The 17,805-nt window shown below is 41.5% G+C and overlaps 1 protein-coding gene across 3 annotated transcripts in view; it reads left to right on the top strand.

Annotated features, from left to right (window-relative positions):
• The window catches only part of DOCK8 (dedicator of cytokinesis 8), a 222,503-nt gene that overhangs the window by 55,202 nt on the left and 149,496 nt on the right, over positions 1-17,805 (top strand). For all 3 annotated transcript variants that reach the window (XM_036090844.2, XM_036090845.2, XM_078061526.1), the window contains 2 exons: positions 8,231-8,406; positions 10,948-11,019. In XM_036090844.2, coding sequence (XP_035946737.1) covers positions 8,231-8,406; positions 10,948-11,019 — 248 coding nt within the window. The remainder of the gene's footprint in view (positions 1-8,230; positions 8,407-10,947; positions 11,020-17,805) is intronic.

The following is a 17,805-nucleotide window of genomic DNA, read 5'->3' as shown; positions in this document are numbered from 1 at the left end:
GCTTGTGTTCCCTCTCTTGCTGTGTCTCTCTCTGTCAAATAAATTAAAAAAATCTTTAAAAAAAAAAAAAAAAAAAAAAAAAAATATTTTAAACTCTTGCACTGTGGACTGTGAAGAAGATCGACTGTTTCAAGTTGGCTTTTTAGACCTGGTGATATGATGATAGACCTGCCCTGGGTCTCTTTGACACTCTTGCCAGAGTTGTTTGTGACCAGTGCCAGAGAGCATGACCCTGTGTTGTAGACTCACCTGGGTGTAGCATTGCACATTGGCCTTGGCATCCTCCATTGCCACAGCCTTGTGGGCAGGTCGACCAGACATCCTCTCATGCCAACCATCTACACAGGCAAATGACTTTATAGTTGACATCTTCATTAAAATACTAAAACTATTTTCTGATCATTCAAAGTCGAAAGGAGAGTGAACTACAAGAAAAGGTTGGGATCTCTATCCTGAAGTAGAAAGGAGGATTTGAGACACTATACTTGGTTAATAACCTTAACCTACATTTTCATAGAGGGAAAAATTCTATTTTTAAAGATGAGAATAGAAAAGATTTGACGTGAAATGGAATGAATCAGCTGGAATGTAACAGTTCTTGCGGGAGAAAAGGATGTTTGAAAAAGCCACATCCTAAACACCAGGGTTACATGAGATGTTTGTGTATAACATTTATGTAAAAGAAAAAAAGTCTCCTACCTTAGAAGGCATTCATTTGTGTATTGTGTTTATGTGTAATGTGTTTAAGCTTCTGTGCAATAAAGCAACCTTTTGCTTTTACTACCAAGGATGACCAAAATGTTAGATCACTTGATAAATATGGTTCTTTTAAATTTTTCTGATGCTATTGTTCTTTTGTGCTTAATCTGTCAAGGAGTTGGGCTGTCCTTAGGTTTCATTGATTTCCCTTGAGGGGCCATGATGGAAATGAAGACCTCAATATAGTTTTCATGGCAGATTCACAATGGAACATAAAATGACAGAGTGGCAGCCTGCATGCCGAGCAGGAGTTTTATTTCTGTCATTGAAAAGCAGGGACATCAAAGTATCTTGGCAAAAATAAGTTGATGCTCATGATGGCCTGTCAGCATCTTCTACTCAGTAGTACAGTGGAAGATTGACATTGGGAGAAGCAGGGGAGCATTGTTGAATCTAAGCCATGAAGTACTTTGAAATCATTGAAGGAGAAGAACCTTATGTTCTCAGCTCTGTTTACTTAAATATAGTAGGGAGTGGAGAGGATTGTCTTAAATATCCCTTCCTCCCTCCCTCCCTCCCTCCCTCCCTCCCTCCCTCCCTTCCTTCCTTCCTTCCAGAAATATGTGTTGGGTCTCAACTCTGTGCTAGGTACTGCTCTAGGAGCTGGGGATATGCTAGTGAATACAACAAAGGGTCTAGCCTCATGGAACCTATGTTCTAGAATGAGAGATAGACAAGTAAGTGAATGCAGACTATATCAAGGGGCTTAAGTGCCTTGAAGAATAAAAGGGAAAGAGGATAGAGAGATGATACAGAAGAGGAGCTATTTGGGTGTCTATTGGAAAGGAAACACTTGGGAAGAATTCTGCATGAACTTGAGGGGTAGCTGAAGGAAGAGTATTCTAGTCAGAAGGAACAGCAAGTGCAAAGTCCCCAAGGCAAGAGTATGTGGTCTGCTCCAGCGACAGCAAGGAAGTGGAGTATGAGCTGAGCAGAGTGGGCATGAGGAGATGAGATCAAAGGGAAAGCAGGGCTCAGAGACCTCAGAAGAACTTCGGCTCTTACTCTGATTAAGATGGGAAGTCTCTGGAAGCATTGAGCCAGAGGCCAGGCATGATCTGACTTTTTATAAAGATGACTTATAGAGTTCCTTTTATAAGGATCACTGTGGTTGCTATGTGGAGAGTAGACTGGGGTGGGGAGGGTGTTAGGAAGTTGTCACAATAACTCTGGAATAGGGTTATAGAGAGTGATGCCAGTAGAGAAGGTGAAAAGGTTGGATGCTGAATATATTTCAGAAGTAAAGTAGATGGGATTTTCTGATGGACAGTATGTAAGGCATAAGAGAAAGAGAGAAACCAACATTAACTCTGAAGGTTTTGCTCTGGGCAACCAGCAGAATGGATTTGCCACTCCCCGAGATGCCAAGACTTGGGAGATATGGGAAGAAAAGATCAGCAGGAAAATTAAAAATTAGTTTTGAATTTGTTGTGTTTGAGAGTCCTATTAGACCACCAGATGGTGATGTTTGGATGTAGTTGGAAAAGTTAACCTGGATTTCAGGGCAAAGATATAAATTTGTAATTTAAAAAAAAAATGGTATTTAAAGCCATGGGAGTAGATGAGTTCATCTGGGAGTGAATGCAGATTGAGAAGCAAAGACATTTTAGGACTGAATCCTGGAGCACTGCATCGTAGGAGGAGAACCTAGAAACAGGTAGAGTGACCAACCATCCCAACTTGTTTCCTGGTACATGAGCTTTCAGAGACTGTGTCACTCTCCATCTGAATGAAGTATTGCAAGAAAGAGGGAGTGATTAACCATGTCCCATACTGTAGATAAACCAGGACTGAGCAATGTCCACTGAATCTGGCAACAGGGGAGTCTTGGGTGACTTTGACAAGACGTCTCGCATGAACAGCCAAGTAGATTTGAGGACCACCCTCCATAGGGGTACACACATGTGAGGGTACTAGGCCAGTACCCCTGGAGACCCCACACCTCTACCCCCAGCCCTGCACAGAGCAGCATGAAGCAACCCCGCCCCTCCCCAAAGCTGTAACGAAGGACCCTTGTGGCAGGCGAGAATTCTACCACTGAACCACCGATGCCAAAGGACCCTTGCGATTTCCTGTCATTTAACCTTTCTGTTTTTCAGCATCCTTATTTGTGAAGTATGACCCAGATTTGTTATTTTAATCTGCTATCAGTGTGCTCTCTGAATACTACACTGTGCTGGGAGCTATACAGATTCATTTTAAACAGATACGGTTCTGGTGCTGTAGGAATTGTCAGTTTCAGAACAAACTGAATCCAATTCATGTCAGGAGAACTAGCCTTTGATGTGCATTAGGGGACAAGGAAAAGCTCAAACTCCCTTAATTAAAACATGGATTTCTGGCTGTGAATAATTGAAGCGTTTAGGGTATTTATAATCTTCTTGTGTGTTTCTAGTCTTCTGTCAATGAGGCCTCTGCAAAAAGTAACCAGAGAGAGAGACTGCACAAGTCTTCACTAGAGAAGTGTTGAAAATTGCTTCCGGGGCAATGACTGTGTCTCCTCACCTAGAGCTGGACCACCGTGGGACCCCAGGAAGTATTTGTTAAATGAATGGAAGTAGACAGATTAGTCCAGGTTTAGTCAGAGCAGTGGAACCAGGAGGAGATGCATATGCACGGATATTAAGGAGTTGATTGCAGAGAATTGGCTTACCCACTGGTGGGGGCTGGCTAAGCGAGTCCACAGAGCAGTCAGGAAGGCAAGATCATAAGCAAGCTGGAGCTCCATGGACAGGAGCTCAAGCCTGGAGTCCCTGAACCAGGAGGTGGCTGTCACCTGATTAAGTCAGCATCCACCTGATTCAGTCAGGCCACCCAGGGGAGTCTCCCTTTACATTGACTTAAAGTCAACCGATTAGGGACTTTAATTACATTAGTAATATCCCTTCAACAGCAGCACCTAAATTAGTGTTTGGTTGTATCCGTAGAAGTCAGGCCACCCAGGGGAGTCTCCCTTTACATTGACTTAAAGTCAACCGATTAGGGACTTTAATTACATTAGTAATATCCCTTCAACAGCAGCACCTAAATTAGTGTTTGGTTGTATATGTATGCTCCAAATTAGCTGTAGCAAGAGAAACATCCTGGAGCCCACTCTGACTAGAAACATACTAGGAAGTAAATTCGGGGAATGTAGTTCAGCCTAGCAAAGTCGACAGTCATGATAGATAAAACCTGATTTAGGATTATTTGTCGTCTTAAGAGTTTTTGTTGTTGTTGTTTTTTTTTTAAAGATTTTATTTATTTGACAGAGAGAGACACAGCAAGAGAGGGAACACAAGCAGGGGGAGTGGGAGAGGGAGAAGCAGACTCCCCACCGAGCAGGGAGCCCGATGCGGGGCTCGATCCCAGAACCCTGGGATCATGACCTGAGCCAAAGGCAGACGCTTAACGACTGAGCCACCCAGGTGCCCCTTTTTGTTGTTTTTTTTTAAAGGGTTTTTTTTTTGGTTTCTATTTTGATTATTTGGGGTTTTTTCTTCTATTATTTTAACAAGTGATGGTGGCGATGTCGTGATTCATGGTATAAGGGGACTTTCTTAGAATTACTTTGGATTATACCATTTAATCTAGTCTTGGGTCTTCACTGACTAACAGGCCATGTGTACTCAACAGCAGAGAAAACAAAATAGTTAATTTTCCTGTATGGCTTTTAAGTTCCCAAGAGCCCCAGTCTTGCCTTAAGGACTGACCTTAGACCATCCCCCCACCCTGTTCTCAAACTTCAGTCTCCAACGAAATAAAATACCACTGCAATTCTGTTCAATATTTGTTTCCTCCCTTTGCTTATCCCTAGATCAGCATAGTGTATGTGCTTGTGTGTATGTGTTGATTGCTTCAAAATAAAACCAACTCTTGAGATGCAGACTTCAGAGAGTTTAGAAAACAGAAACCTCTTTTGGTTCCTTTTTTTTTTTTTTTTTTAATATTTTATTTATTTGACAGAGAGACACAGCAAGAGAGGTAACACAAGCAGGGGGAGTGGGAGAGGGAGAAGCAGGCTTCCCGCTGAGCAGGGAGCCTGATGCAGGGCTCGATCCCAGGACCCCTGGGATCGTGACCTGAGCCGAAGGCAGACGCCCAATGACTGAGCCACCCAGGCGCCCCAGGTTCCTGGTTATTATGTGAATTTGCAAGCAGAACAACTTCCTCGGAGACCCTGTTCACAGTACTTGGGGTCTCCACCTACTTGCCAAAGAGTAGTTTATATCGCATTAGGAATGGACCGTTTCCTCCCTTGTCCGTTTCAGTGTAGAAAGAGTAGGGGAGAGTAGTCAAATGTCACCTTGTCTGTTGCGCTGGAACCATGCTCAGTAATTCTCTCATATGGTTGATGTTTACAGTCTGCTCAGTCCTGAAATATATGCGACCTCGAGAGTTTGACTTTACGATCAAACCCGTATATCGATGACACTTGGCACATGGCCCCACAGTTAGTGCTCAGGGGGGTTACCGTGTCCTTTATCATGGCTGCCCTCTTCAAACATAGCATGATTTATCTGTGAGAATGTGGCAAACTGCACCATCTCATGGCTCACTAGAGATCTCTGGAAAGGTGCTGGAGAGGAGTACCTGACTCTTCTGTACCCCACCCCTCCCCCGCCCTGCTCAGTGACTGGCATTCAGCAGACACTCAGCAAACCCTTGCTGAGGGAGGGAGTCATCCGTCCTTGTCACCCAGGTTCCTAGACAGCCTGTCCTGTAGGTAACCGGTGCTGCTCTCAGCCAGGTTTGTCATCATTTGGAGCTCTGGCTTTCAGGGTCACAACAAGTAGCCTACGTTGGCTGGACCTGAATTTTCTTCTCTCCGATGATTTTGCACAAATGCCATTTCTCCGTGGAAGCTTCTACTTACTAGTGGTTAATGCTAGCGTCACGATGCTTCCAAATTGTGCTTCAGTATAATTTTTTTTTTTAAAGATTTTATTTATTTATTTATTTGAGAGAAAGAGAGAGAGACAGAGAAACAGCATGAGAGGGGAGAGGGTCAGAGGGAGAAGCAGGCTCCCTGCTGAGCCGGGAGCCCGATGTGGGACTCGATCCCAGGACCCCGGGATCATGACCTGAGCCGAAGGCAGTTGCTTAACCAACTGAGCCACCCAGGTGCCCAGTATAATTTATTTTTAAGTATATATTTAAAGTGTCTCGGCTTGAGGGATTGACATTCTTCATAATAAATTTACATTTGTTATTACTGTAATTAATTAATTACTTTATGTCATTACTTTGAGCAGCTGGGCTCATGAGAAATACAAAGTGGAACTTGTGGGTAGTGTGGTAAAGGTAGTTTTCACCCTCTTCCAAACATACTTACTATTGCCTTGTGTTTTAAGTATTTCTGGAAGTACAGATTCCCTAAAATGCCTTCAAGAGAAAACACAACCACTGTGGTTAAGAACATGAGTCTGCCTGGGTTTGAATTCCAGAGGGCCTCCTTCCCAGCTGTGGAGCCATGGGCAAATTATTAAATCTCTAGCCTTCAGTGTCCTCATCTGTAGAATGGGGTTAGTAAGAGTGTGTACCTCATAGGCTTTAGTGAGGATGACATGACATAATGTATATAATGACCTAGCCAGTTTCTTGGTACATAGTAAGTGCTCCATAATTATTGGCTTCATGGGTATCAACTTTGCAATAATAAGACTGGGTATGCAAAAAATGCAGTTTTCTATTTCAGTTCCTGACTCTGAACGCTCTGTACTGGGTTGTGGTAAGGGGTGGGAAAATCCACTTTCTACTTTGGGGTTGGTTGGTCTTAAGAAGGTCTGCATAGACAATGCCTGCCATTTTCTCTGGCAGAGGTCACTAGTGGCCTTTTGCAAACTCTGTCCCCACCTGGCTTCTGCACAGGCTGATCTCCAGCTCCCTGAGCCCCTGCTGGTTCCTGTCTCTTCATTTTGAGAGGCACCCTCTAATCCCTATGGTCTTCTCCTTAGCTGACCTGCAGGTCCCCCCAAGAAACTTGCCTGTCTTTCTCTCACAGCGTATGGGAGCCATGCGGAGCTAGAGATGTCTCTGTTCTCCTCCACCAAAGTATATCCTGTTGCTTCCCTTCTGCCCCCTTTGTCCCTGCGGCCCAGGACATTATGTAAGCCAGCCACCTTCCAGAATCTCAGAGAAGGAGGAGGGCACGTGTTGCCTCAGTTCTTCTCTTTGTCCTCAGTCCCCAGCACGTCACTCAGGTCTCCACCACGACCAGGAACGGCAAGGGTGGGAGGAGGGAGGGCAGCAACATCTACCTTCTCCGATTTTATGTCCTTTTGCCTCTCGAACAGCAAGCAGTGCCCTGTCCCTCCTCTCCAATGTGGAGCCCTCACATCGAGTCTGGTGTATGGTTTCAGGCTGGTGAAAAACCGGTTTTGTTAGCATTTCCTTTGGATCTGGCCTCATTTCACATGGAGGCAGTACAAGTCGGGAGTCTGGAGTGTTTGTTTTATTGGTCCATGGTCAGGGGCGGGGGGGAGTAGAGAACAGTACCTCCTTGGGCTGGTGATTCCAAATAGCCTGCCGTAAATGAACCCCACGGAGCTGCTGGTATTCTCATCATTCCACAGCTCCACTCGATCTGATGCATTTACTTCCTTAAGGCAATGGTTCCCGTTTGGGGACTTCACAGACAAGAAAAAAAAATAGTTGCTTAATTGCCAACTTTTTCTTTTGTCGACTAGAGAAAATTCTATTTCGAATTCCCATCCACTTCTGTCATTGCTTTTGTCCTTTCCCACTGCACGTGGATATAGTCGAAGAGCAAAACAAAACAATCCTTTAAAAGGGAGAACATTAAAAAATAAATAAAAATAAAAGGGAGTACATTTAGGCCTAGGTAAAATCAGCCAATTGCCTTTAGTTTACTCATTTAACTGCAGCCCCGGTGAAAATGTCTTCCTGCCCAGCAGGAGTCAGTCCAGGAGCCTCTGGAAATCACCACCACCAAATCTGGCTCACCATGGGCTGTGATTATGTATGAAGTGCTTTCAAGAAGCAACATATAGGGAAAGTCAGGCCAAAGGAAACACGGCGCCTCAATACTCACACAAAAGGAGTGTTGAGTTGGCCCGAATTTCTGGAAAATTGCCTGCATGCACTACTTCACTGTATTGGGGTAAACATGGCCTCAGAGAGCTTTTGCAGGGGAAATTATAAAATTCAGCAAAGCCTCGTGATCTCATTTTGGATCTCCTCAGGATTCCTCATCAAGATGCAATTAAGCAGAGAAAAATTCTGCCTTGGGGTGTGATTTGGGTGCCTCGCCGTGTTCTGACTTGACTTCCCGTGCAGTGTCTCTTCCCCTTTCCGTATCACTGCCTCTCTGTCTGACAGGCCCCTCGGAAGACCGCTGCACTGGGCTGTGCACTCGGAGCCAAGCCCTTGCTGAATGGAAGGGGCAGGTCCGGGGCTCGCCGACTGTCGCCTTGGTGCTTTTCCTGGAAACCTTGTGGGAACGTCCTTTTCCTTCTCCTTATCTCTGCAGCCTCAGTTTTATGACCCGGTGGAGCCGGTGGACTTTGAAGGACTTCTGATGACACAGCTGAACAGCCTGGATGCGGAGCTCGCCCAGGAGCTGGGAGACTTCACCGAAGATGACTTGGACGTGGTGTTCACGCCAAAGGAATGTCGCACCTTGCAGCCTTCTTTACCGGAGGAAGGGTAAATCGTGTTCCTAAACTGTAGATGCGTGTGATGTCGTGACCGTTATTGGTGAGCAGGGGAGATGCCTTAAGTCTGGACTTCTTTTGAAACTAACGTTACTCAGATCCATTAAGGGGGTGTGCAGGATGACTACATATTACTAGCGCCTGTGATCATTTTTAAATTGGTTTGACCAGAGGCTTTGAAAAGGCATGTGGGGACTAAGCCAGTTAAGGGGATGCTCAAGGAGAGGAGGAGAGGTGCAGGGGGAGGCCTGGGAGCCTGGACCTTGGGCGACTCCCATGAGCTCCCAGAGCCTCAGTTTCTCCATTTGTAAAAATGTCAAGTTTTTCAGTAATAATCAGTGAAATGATTCAGAAGCGTTTGAATTGTTTCCACCTAAGAGACGGGATCAAGTCCCAGACAAGTTCAACCCACATTTATTGAGCATCTACTATGTGAGTAGGGCAAAGTTCCTTCCTTGGAAGAAAGTTTTGCCAAGTGGGGTGGCAGTGGGGAAAGCTCTGTAGAGTGAATATGTGAAGGGCTGGTTAGAGCTTGAGTTTCTACGGTGGGTTAGTCTATGTGTTTCTAGGTGCGGGCATTAGCTCTCTGTAGCGAACAATGGAATTATATCCCAATGAAACTCTTGTTACTTCCATGGTGGAAAAAGCAATACCTCTTTAGAGGTTTAAGATGAACTTTTATTTGCATTTATTTTCAAAACAAAATTAAGATACACGTCTCTCCTGGACATTTTCAACCTCGTCGTCACCTTCCCCAAAAGAAGTCCCCAGAAGGAGATCATGAAACACAGTCCCTGCCCCAGTACTGTGCAATATATTCTAGTTCTCATTTGGATTTTCTTCCATCATAGTTTAAGGATGTGGGCTGACAGTGATATGGTATTATCATGAGTCTTTGCTCTCCAGTTTCGATAGTTCTTATTCACATAGGAGAGTTCATCATGTGCTCAGCTCAGACGTTTTAGAAATATTCACTCCCCAGAAAACAAACAGTGGAAAACATTTCTCCCATTGTCAGCCCATTTATTCAAGGGTAACTTTCATGTAGGTTAGGTCTATTTTTTTCACCATTGACAGAATCATTTCATATCATTTCCTTGTCTGAAATTTATGGTTGCTTATTTAATTATTTTCAAATGAGGTGAGAGTCTTGGAAAATCCTGTTTAAGATACTTAAAATAAATTTAGAGATGGGATTTTTGAATTTTGGTTAAAGAGGCAGGTTTTTTTTCCTTAGCATCAGTAATTTAGTATAATATTGCCTTGCGATCAGAACTTCTAGCTCACACTGTCTGTCTGATGACTTTAAAACAACCTCTGCTATTTCAGTCATTGCCCAAAAGTCTGCCATTATAATCAAAACCCAGGAAGGCATCATCGTCATCACCAGAGTAAACAACAGCTGATTCCCGTTGACCCAGAACTTCGTGGTGAGCTCTGACAGTGCTGGTTAGAAGCCTGCACTCCACAGGTGAAAGGCCCGGATTTAAGTCCCTGCTCTTCGCCTGCTGGGTGATTTTGAGCCAGGTCCTCCTCATCTCACTCTTCTGCAAAATGAGAATAATAGTGCATGCCCATGCCCTCGGGAGAATTAACTGAGTTTTTTCAAAAAGAGAGAAATAACCGAATTAACGTGTGCAGTGGTTACATCAGTACCTAGGACATGGTAAGTGGGTCGGAGGCATGAGCTCTCCTCCATGGGTCTTACTATGTGCCAGACACACTTCTAAGCGCTTCCACATTGACTTAGTTAATCCTCATCACAGCTCTCTGAAGGAGGCACTCCTCTCTGAATAGTACTCTAAGATGAGGACCCTGAGGCATAGAAGGATGGCCCGAGGCCACGTAGCTAATAAGGGATGGGGCTGGGGTTTGGGCAGTCAGTATTTAGTATGTAGTGTTTAGACCCATTCATCTCTAATACCAAAACACTTGGAAAAACAGCAAAAAGCTTTGCTACTCTGTGGAATTGGTTATTTCAAGACTCTGGCACCCTTGGAGAGTATCTCCCATGGCACGCTCTTATGCAGGTATGACAAGAACTGCCCCAATTAAGAATCACCGACCAAAGCCAGTGTCTACTCCTCAAAGCTCAAGACAGCTGTTCTTCGTCATGGCTTTCCGGAAGGGAAATGCGCGTGTCCTGACAAGGTTACACATGAGCAAAAAATATGCCCAAATTACCCCTGTGAGAACTTGGTATTTATACTTATTTTTCTGGTTATGTATGTGATTACAGCTAGTTCTACCTGTCTGGTGTTGGAATGCCTTTAAGGGATAGGTATAGTTTAACATGATTCTCTATAATAAAAAAACCCGCAAAGCCTCAAATGCCAATATGTTTGTCTCATCAAAGTAAAAATGCTGTCGCCTGAGGAATGCTCCAGACACTTGATGAATGGGGAGGAATGCCCCTGGCGTTCTCACTTGATACGGAGTTGAATCATGCTGCTCTCCTTGGTTATGATAAGGGATTGTTTTGTTGTCTTTATCCGGTACTAACATGATTTTATTTCATTTTCCACCTCATTAGGGTTGAACTGGACCCTCACGTCAGGGACTGTGTTCAGACTTATATTCGGGAATGGCTAATCGTGAACCAAAAGTAAGCTCCTTTTTCTTTTCTCTTTACATATATACATATATGGTTAGCTTTTACAGTTGTTTTTTAATGAAAATTTTCAGGTGCAGTTTTAGGTTTACAGGAAAACTGAATAGCAAGTACTGGGAGTTCTGATATACCACCTCCCATCAGTTCCCCTTACTGTTAACATCTTGAGTCGGGGTTTTGTTAGTTGGTTTGGTTTGGTTTGGTTTGGGTTTTAGTTTGTTTGTTGCACACGTGCCCACATCACTGTTCCAAAGGAATTTTAGCAAGGAGGTGACTGTTTAAATACAAAATACAAAATTCATGAGTAATGAATGCGGATTGACTATCTTGTCCCCTATGCAAACACCTGCTAAGGCTTTGTACTACCTACTCTTATCAGATATCAACTCTGCTGTTTGTCTTTCAAGGGCTTTAATAATCTGGCCCCACTGTATGTATTAAAACTGATTTCCCTTATCTCCCAGATCCACTTCCTTTCTGCTGGGCCTCGTGCCTCTTCCTCACTATTCCTCCGCATAACCAGCTCAGTCCTACCTCCACACCTTGGCCATTGCTGTTCCCCTCTGCCTGTGCCCCCCGCTCTTTCCCCTGTCTGTCAGATCCTACCTATGGATTAAAGGCCAGGATAAATTTCTTTCTTTTTTTTTTTTTCTTTATGCAGCCTTCTCTGACTGATTGATTCTTTCTTGGATGGACCTTACTTAAGATACATGATGCATTTGTTATCACTGATGAGCCCATAGTGATACATTATTATTAACTGAAGTCCATAGGTTACATTAGGGCTCATCTTTTGTGTCCTAGGTCCTACAAGTTTGACAAATGTATAATGCCATGTATCTACCATCGCAGTATCCCCTGCCCTAAAGAATCTGTTCTCCCCACAATCATCTCTCCCTGGCAACCACTTACCTTTCTACTGACTCCATAGTTTTGCCTTTTTCCTTCACATCTCTTTGTGGCTGGAGAGCTCATTTCTTTTTTTCACTGACGAATATTTCACTGTGTGGATTTATCACAGTTTGGTTAGCCATTCACCTATGGAAGGAGAAAGTTACGTTTTAAATATAAAGAATAGGGCCTTCTTGTTTTGTTTCCATTCTGATGAATTCCGAGGGGGGAAAAGTAAATGAATTGAAACTTGGCCTCAGGTTCAAAGGTAACATTTAAATTTGTAACCAAGAAATAGATTACTTGCTAGGCTTCCCGTCAAAAGGGCTCTTCTCTCCTGGGTTAGTCAAATGTTCTACAACATTGTCTTGAGCTTTTTGTCTCTATGTCACTGACCTGGACAGTATTGTCCCATGAGAAACATGTAGACACATGAAAATCCTCAGCCTATGTGTATGTATGAGTTGGGGAGCAGGGCGGGGAGTGTCTGCAGACTGAGGACACATCCCATTAGAAAAAGCATCAGAGAGCCTTTATCAAGACATAAATAGTTTGAAATTCTGCTCTCCTCACCTCTCCTGTACTCCGGTAAGAATTACTGTCCTATGGGATAAACAGTGAAAGACTGTGGAGGTTGGGTTTTATCCAGCTCCTGGAAGTGTGCCATTGAATTTGTGCTGATGTTTTTTGGAGTAATGTCAGTAAGCATACTATTTTCAATAGCCGAGCAAAAGAAAGCAACCGCTTAGAAATAGTAATTAAGAGAAAGTTAGATGCTAATCCATCATGTGCTCTAATTTCCAACATGAATGGAAAACGAAGTTTGTCAGGTAGTCAAGTAAGATTATGCTTTGCTGGTAGTAAATAAAAAATTTCAGAACAAGTTGTTCTCAAGCTTTTAAATGTTATAACTAGAGATACTTTCTGGATATTAAGGTTCTAAAAAAGTCTGAGAAGGAACAATAAATAGAAAGGTCCATTTTACTACACTTGGTTTCTGTTTGCTTCTTGGGACACTTTTTTTTTTTTTTAATTCCTCATAGCAATTCCCATTGGAATATTCTTTTTTCCCCCTCTATGTTGCACAAATGTGAAAGAAAAAAGGACTCTTTCGGAATACTCATTTTAGAAATTTTAGAGATTATAGGGAAACAAAAGGAGAAAAAAAACCCACTTAATTTACTATAGACAGATAACTGCCATTAACATTTGATACATAGCTTTCACATCATATTTCTTTGTATATATGTTTGTATAAAAACTAAATCAGATTATAATACTATTTTATAGCATGATGCTTTTTGGGTTTTTACAGTAACTGGTGATTATCTCTGTTTGCTATTACATACTCTTCCTCAACCCAATTTTTAAGGGTTGCATGATATATTTACATCAAAATTCACTTAACCAATTTTAATGTTTACACGATTCCCTGAATTTCAGGGTTATACCCCAATACAGTAACATCTTTGTGCACATCTATGATTTTTTTTTCCTTCAGAATAAATCCCTAGAAGAGGAATCTCTCTGTCTAGGGTTATGTACAAACTTAAGGATTTGGGAATAATATATCAGAAAATTATCAACAATATGTGCATGAATCCTCAAAAATATTGGATGTTATCTTTTAATACATTTCCAATTTTACTTGTAAAGAGACTATCTTTTATTTGCATTTTTGTATTATGAAATCGGGCAAAGCTTTGTCCATATATTAGTTGGCCCACTTGTAATTTTTCCTTCATGTCCTGTTTATTCTTGAAATTTGTGCACCTCTATTAATATATTTGTCTGGGCCTGTTTATCTCTAGGACTACCTTTATTGTTAGGGATATTAACTATTTGTCCAGCATATATTACAAATTCCTATCCAGTATGTTCTTTGCCTTTCAAAATTGCTTATAATTTTTAACATTCAGAATTATTTATGTAATCAAATCTGTATTCATAATTTTCCTTGTGATTTCCATTTTTGCTGTCTTGCTTAAAATGTAATTCACAAACCTGATATTATTTACTGGGAATTTTAGATTAAAATGTTAATCCAAACCATTAGCCACTTGATTGCTTTTCTGTTCCCTTATGTGTCTCTATTTGTTTTTATCTCTTCTGTAGGAACAATGATTATCCATATATTTATTTTATTCAAATTTTTGTGTCTTTTTCTTTCCCCATAAAACAAAGTGATATCTGCTTTATCTTTGGCAACATACTGGGGATGGGGATTGCCACTGGTCCTGTTCTCTGCACACTTGTATAATGGGCCAGTTTCTTTCCCAGAAATTTGGTAGAATTATGCAACTCTGAAACTCATTGTCAGTTTCTGGAAGCTTTGACTGGTGTTTAAGAGAGGAAGCGCCTTTTTCTATCCCACTGTTTGATTCTTTGGTACTCTGAATCTGATACTCTGAACATGAAAATACATTCCTAGCACACACTCCTCCCAGAGATCATTCTGCCCCCATATGCACCTATAATATTTTATTTGTGGGGAAAATCCAATACACTGTTGCCAGACGCCCTTCATCTCCCAACCCTGCACACATTTTCAGCTCAGTTGTTTTCTATGAGTTGTTTCTTAAGCATTGCTGAATGATGGTAGAAAGAGAAAGGCAAGGGAGAAAGGAGTGCAGCCAGCTGGAGCCTGGCCGTGACTCCATACATAATCCTCTACCACGAAGAAGGAGCATTCAGATTTCTGGCTCATGTAGACCTTGACTGCTCAGGGCCTGGCAGGAAGGACAGTACGAAGTGTCTGTTTTCCTTTGAGTTCCCCTTTGGGGAGACAAAGCATGGGACATCATTCTGCCAGCTCCATCTGATCCACAGAGATTCTGTCCAGATTCAGGTATTAAGTTGTGTGCTCATTTGGGTGAGTTTCCATTTTTTCTGCATCTTCATAAACAGTGTCCTGGGATGTTAGAGGAGGATGCTATAATCTTTTTGGCCTGTTGTTACTTAGTGATTAACTAGCTCTCCTTTGAATTTGTTATTTTATGTGTCAAATGATGCATGCTCGTTTTGAAATAAATCAAGTCATGTAGACGTGTATTAAGTAGAAGGCGGTCTCTTGCCTCACTCCTCGCTCACTCCCTGCCCTTCTCTTCAACCCACTCTTAATGCACGAATATTGTGCTATGCGGGCTTCCAGAGCTTTTCATGCCCTCACAAATATATAGATGGATATTTGTATTTTACATAAATATTATGTAAGTACACATAGGTAAATATGTATATATGTTACATATATATACAAAATATCATTTTTTTCAATAATATCTTTGACATTCCTTCCATGTCAGAGATCTCTCCCTCCCTGCCTGGTATTCCAGGGGCAAAGGAATGTATCATTAAGTTATCGAATCTTTCTCTATTGATGGACATTGAAATTGTGTCCATTTTTCACAGGTATAAGTAATATCACAATAGACATCTAGGCACACTTGCCTGGACACATGTATGTGAGGATTTCTGAGGGTAGAAGTGGAGTCCGTGCACATGACGCATCCTCATAAGGACTGCCAAATTTTTTCCAGGAAAGCTCTACTGATTGACTCCATTACCAACTGGGCATGAAACTGCCCTGTCGCTCCATATCCTTGCCAATGCTGGATATGATTGATCAAAATAAAATATAAATTCCTGAACTTGTATTCTTGTTATTGTAACTGGAAGCTACTATACTCTCTGAATATTGTTTCTATCACTGAGTTTCCTTCCCTTATCTACCCTAGAATCCCAGTTACATATATACCTATCATACCACCTGACTTCCTACTTCTAGGTATTTACCCAAGTGAACTGAAAACTTCTGTTCACATAAACATCTATATGCAAATATTTATAGCACTTTTATTTGTGATTGCCAAACATTAGAAACAACCCAAATCATACGCAATGGGGTAATGGATAACCAGACTCTGGTACATCCATACAATGGAATGCTACTCAGCACTAAAATGGACCAAATTACTCATGCATGCGGCCATAGAGATGACTATCAGTTGCATTATGCAATGTGAAAGAAGCCAGACAAAAAAGATAATGCATGATTCTATTTGTATGATATTCTGGAAAAGGCAGAGCTGTAGGGACAGAAAACAGATCAGTGGTTGCCGGGGTCTGGGGGTGGGGAAGGAATTGACTGCAAAAGGTCATTAGAGACTTTTGAGAGTGTTGGAACTGTTCTAAATCTTGATTGTGGTGGTGGTTACACAACTGTATGCATTTGTCACAACTCACTGAAGTGTCATCTAAAAAGGATGAATTGTAATTGTGCCCTAAAATCAATAGATGGAAATCTAAGATAGTTCCTGACAGTAATTAATTACTCGTTAAATGTAAGCTCTATTACTTTGCTATGGTTTATTATATTATTTCATAGAATGATGGTTTCTCTGGAGCAGGAGTAAATGGATTCAAGTCCTGGCTCCGCAACTTACTTGCTGTGTGACCTAAGACAAACTATTTCTTTTGTTCCTCAATTTCCTAATCAGAAAAACAGGAATTAGAATAGTGTCTACCACATAAGTTATATTATATGCAATAAATAAATTAACATATGTAAAGTACTAAGATTTCTTGGCCTATGGTAATAGATTAGCTACCACTTATTATATTTATTAAAGAGTATTACAGAATATGGCTCAGTTGTCCCTGCCCAGTTGACAAATAATTTCAATTAGACCTGTTAGTAAGATATTATATAAAACAGGAAAAAAAAACAAGGGACAACTCAGTGTTAGTGAAGGTTTCATTTAATGATCCAGGGTAGAGCTCCCCTCATAAGCACTATAATTTCTCTATTCTTGAAATTAAGATAAAATTTGGAAAATCAGAAGGCTTTAGGGTTTATCTAGTTCCAATTCAACCTACCCAAAATATTCCTTTCAAGTGAAATAAGATCTGAAGACTTCAGAAAAAGCATTTATATTAGCATGTCAAAGGAATGAACCAAAAACTCTATCCCATATATTTTAATGCACTGGGGGGGGGGGGGGGGAGGAACTACCTTCCTCTGGAAGACATACTTAATGAAGCCATTTCACCTTCTATGGACATGTCTCTGTCATCCATAACCATGCAGTCAAACACTGATTTAGTTAGCTCTTTTATTCCTCAATTATCTCCTTGCTGATATTACATTTCTCTGTAAGGATAGTCTTTTATGTCCTTGCTATCTGTGATAATGGCTTTGAATCCCACTTAGGGGGCAGGGGAGTAGAGTAATGACCACTTGTGTTCCCTCCCATGCTCATAATTCTATAGAGCAATTCCCATTCAAGTTCTATAATTGAGGCTTTTAAATCAGACAAAGAGTGCTGCCTAGGAAGGATAGAGGAAAGTTCTCAAATTTCTTTTTCACTTAATAAGAAAAATTAAACTACACAAAAACACAAAATATGTGATCTCCTTTTGGGGGAAATATGTTTTCGTACTTGAAATGTTTGTGGTACTTAGAATGGAAGATGCCCTGAATGGGTTCCATTCTATCTTTCATGCCTATACCATAAAATGTGGTGTTATAGCTCTAAAAATAATAGTGCTTCTCTCTCCATGACTTTTGGAAATGACCCTTGATCCAATGAAGAGAATGGTGCCATGGTTGCTTGTTCATCTCATCTCATTTCTAAATATTTGATCATTTTGTTTGGATTGATGTTTGCAGGCATCTTTTGGATCACATTAAATACTTAAGCATTATTTCCTCTGCCATTTTCTCTAAATGAACTAAAGAGTGATTCACTTACGTCGTGTTTGGTGTCTTGGTGGAAAGTCGAACTCTTAAGTAATTAAACTTGTTCACATGCTATTTATTCTTGGTGTATTATCCACAGCGACAATGAAACATTTCATGAGTGTTATGAGCAACATCATAAAAGCCCTTAG

This window comes from Halichoerus grypus, chromosome 14, assembly GCF_964656455.1.
Source record: "Halichoerus grypus chromosome 14, mHalGry1.hap1.1, whole genome shotgun sequence".
NCBI classification, from domain to species: Eukaryota; Metazoa; Chordata; class Mammalia; order Carnivora; family Phocidae; genus Halichoerus; species Halichoerus grypus.
Note: the sequence above shows the minus strand (reverse complement) of the source record. Positions and strands in the feature narration are given on the sequence as shown.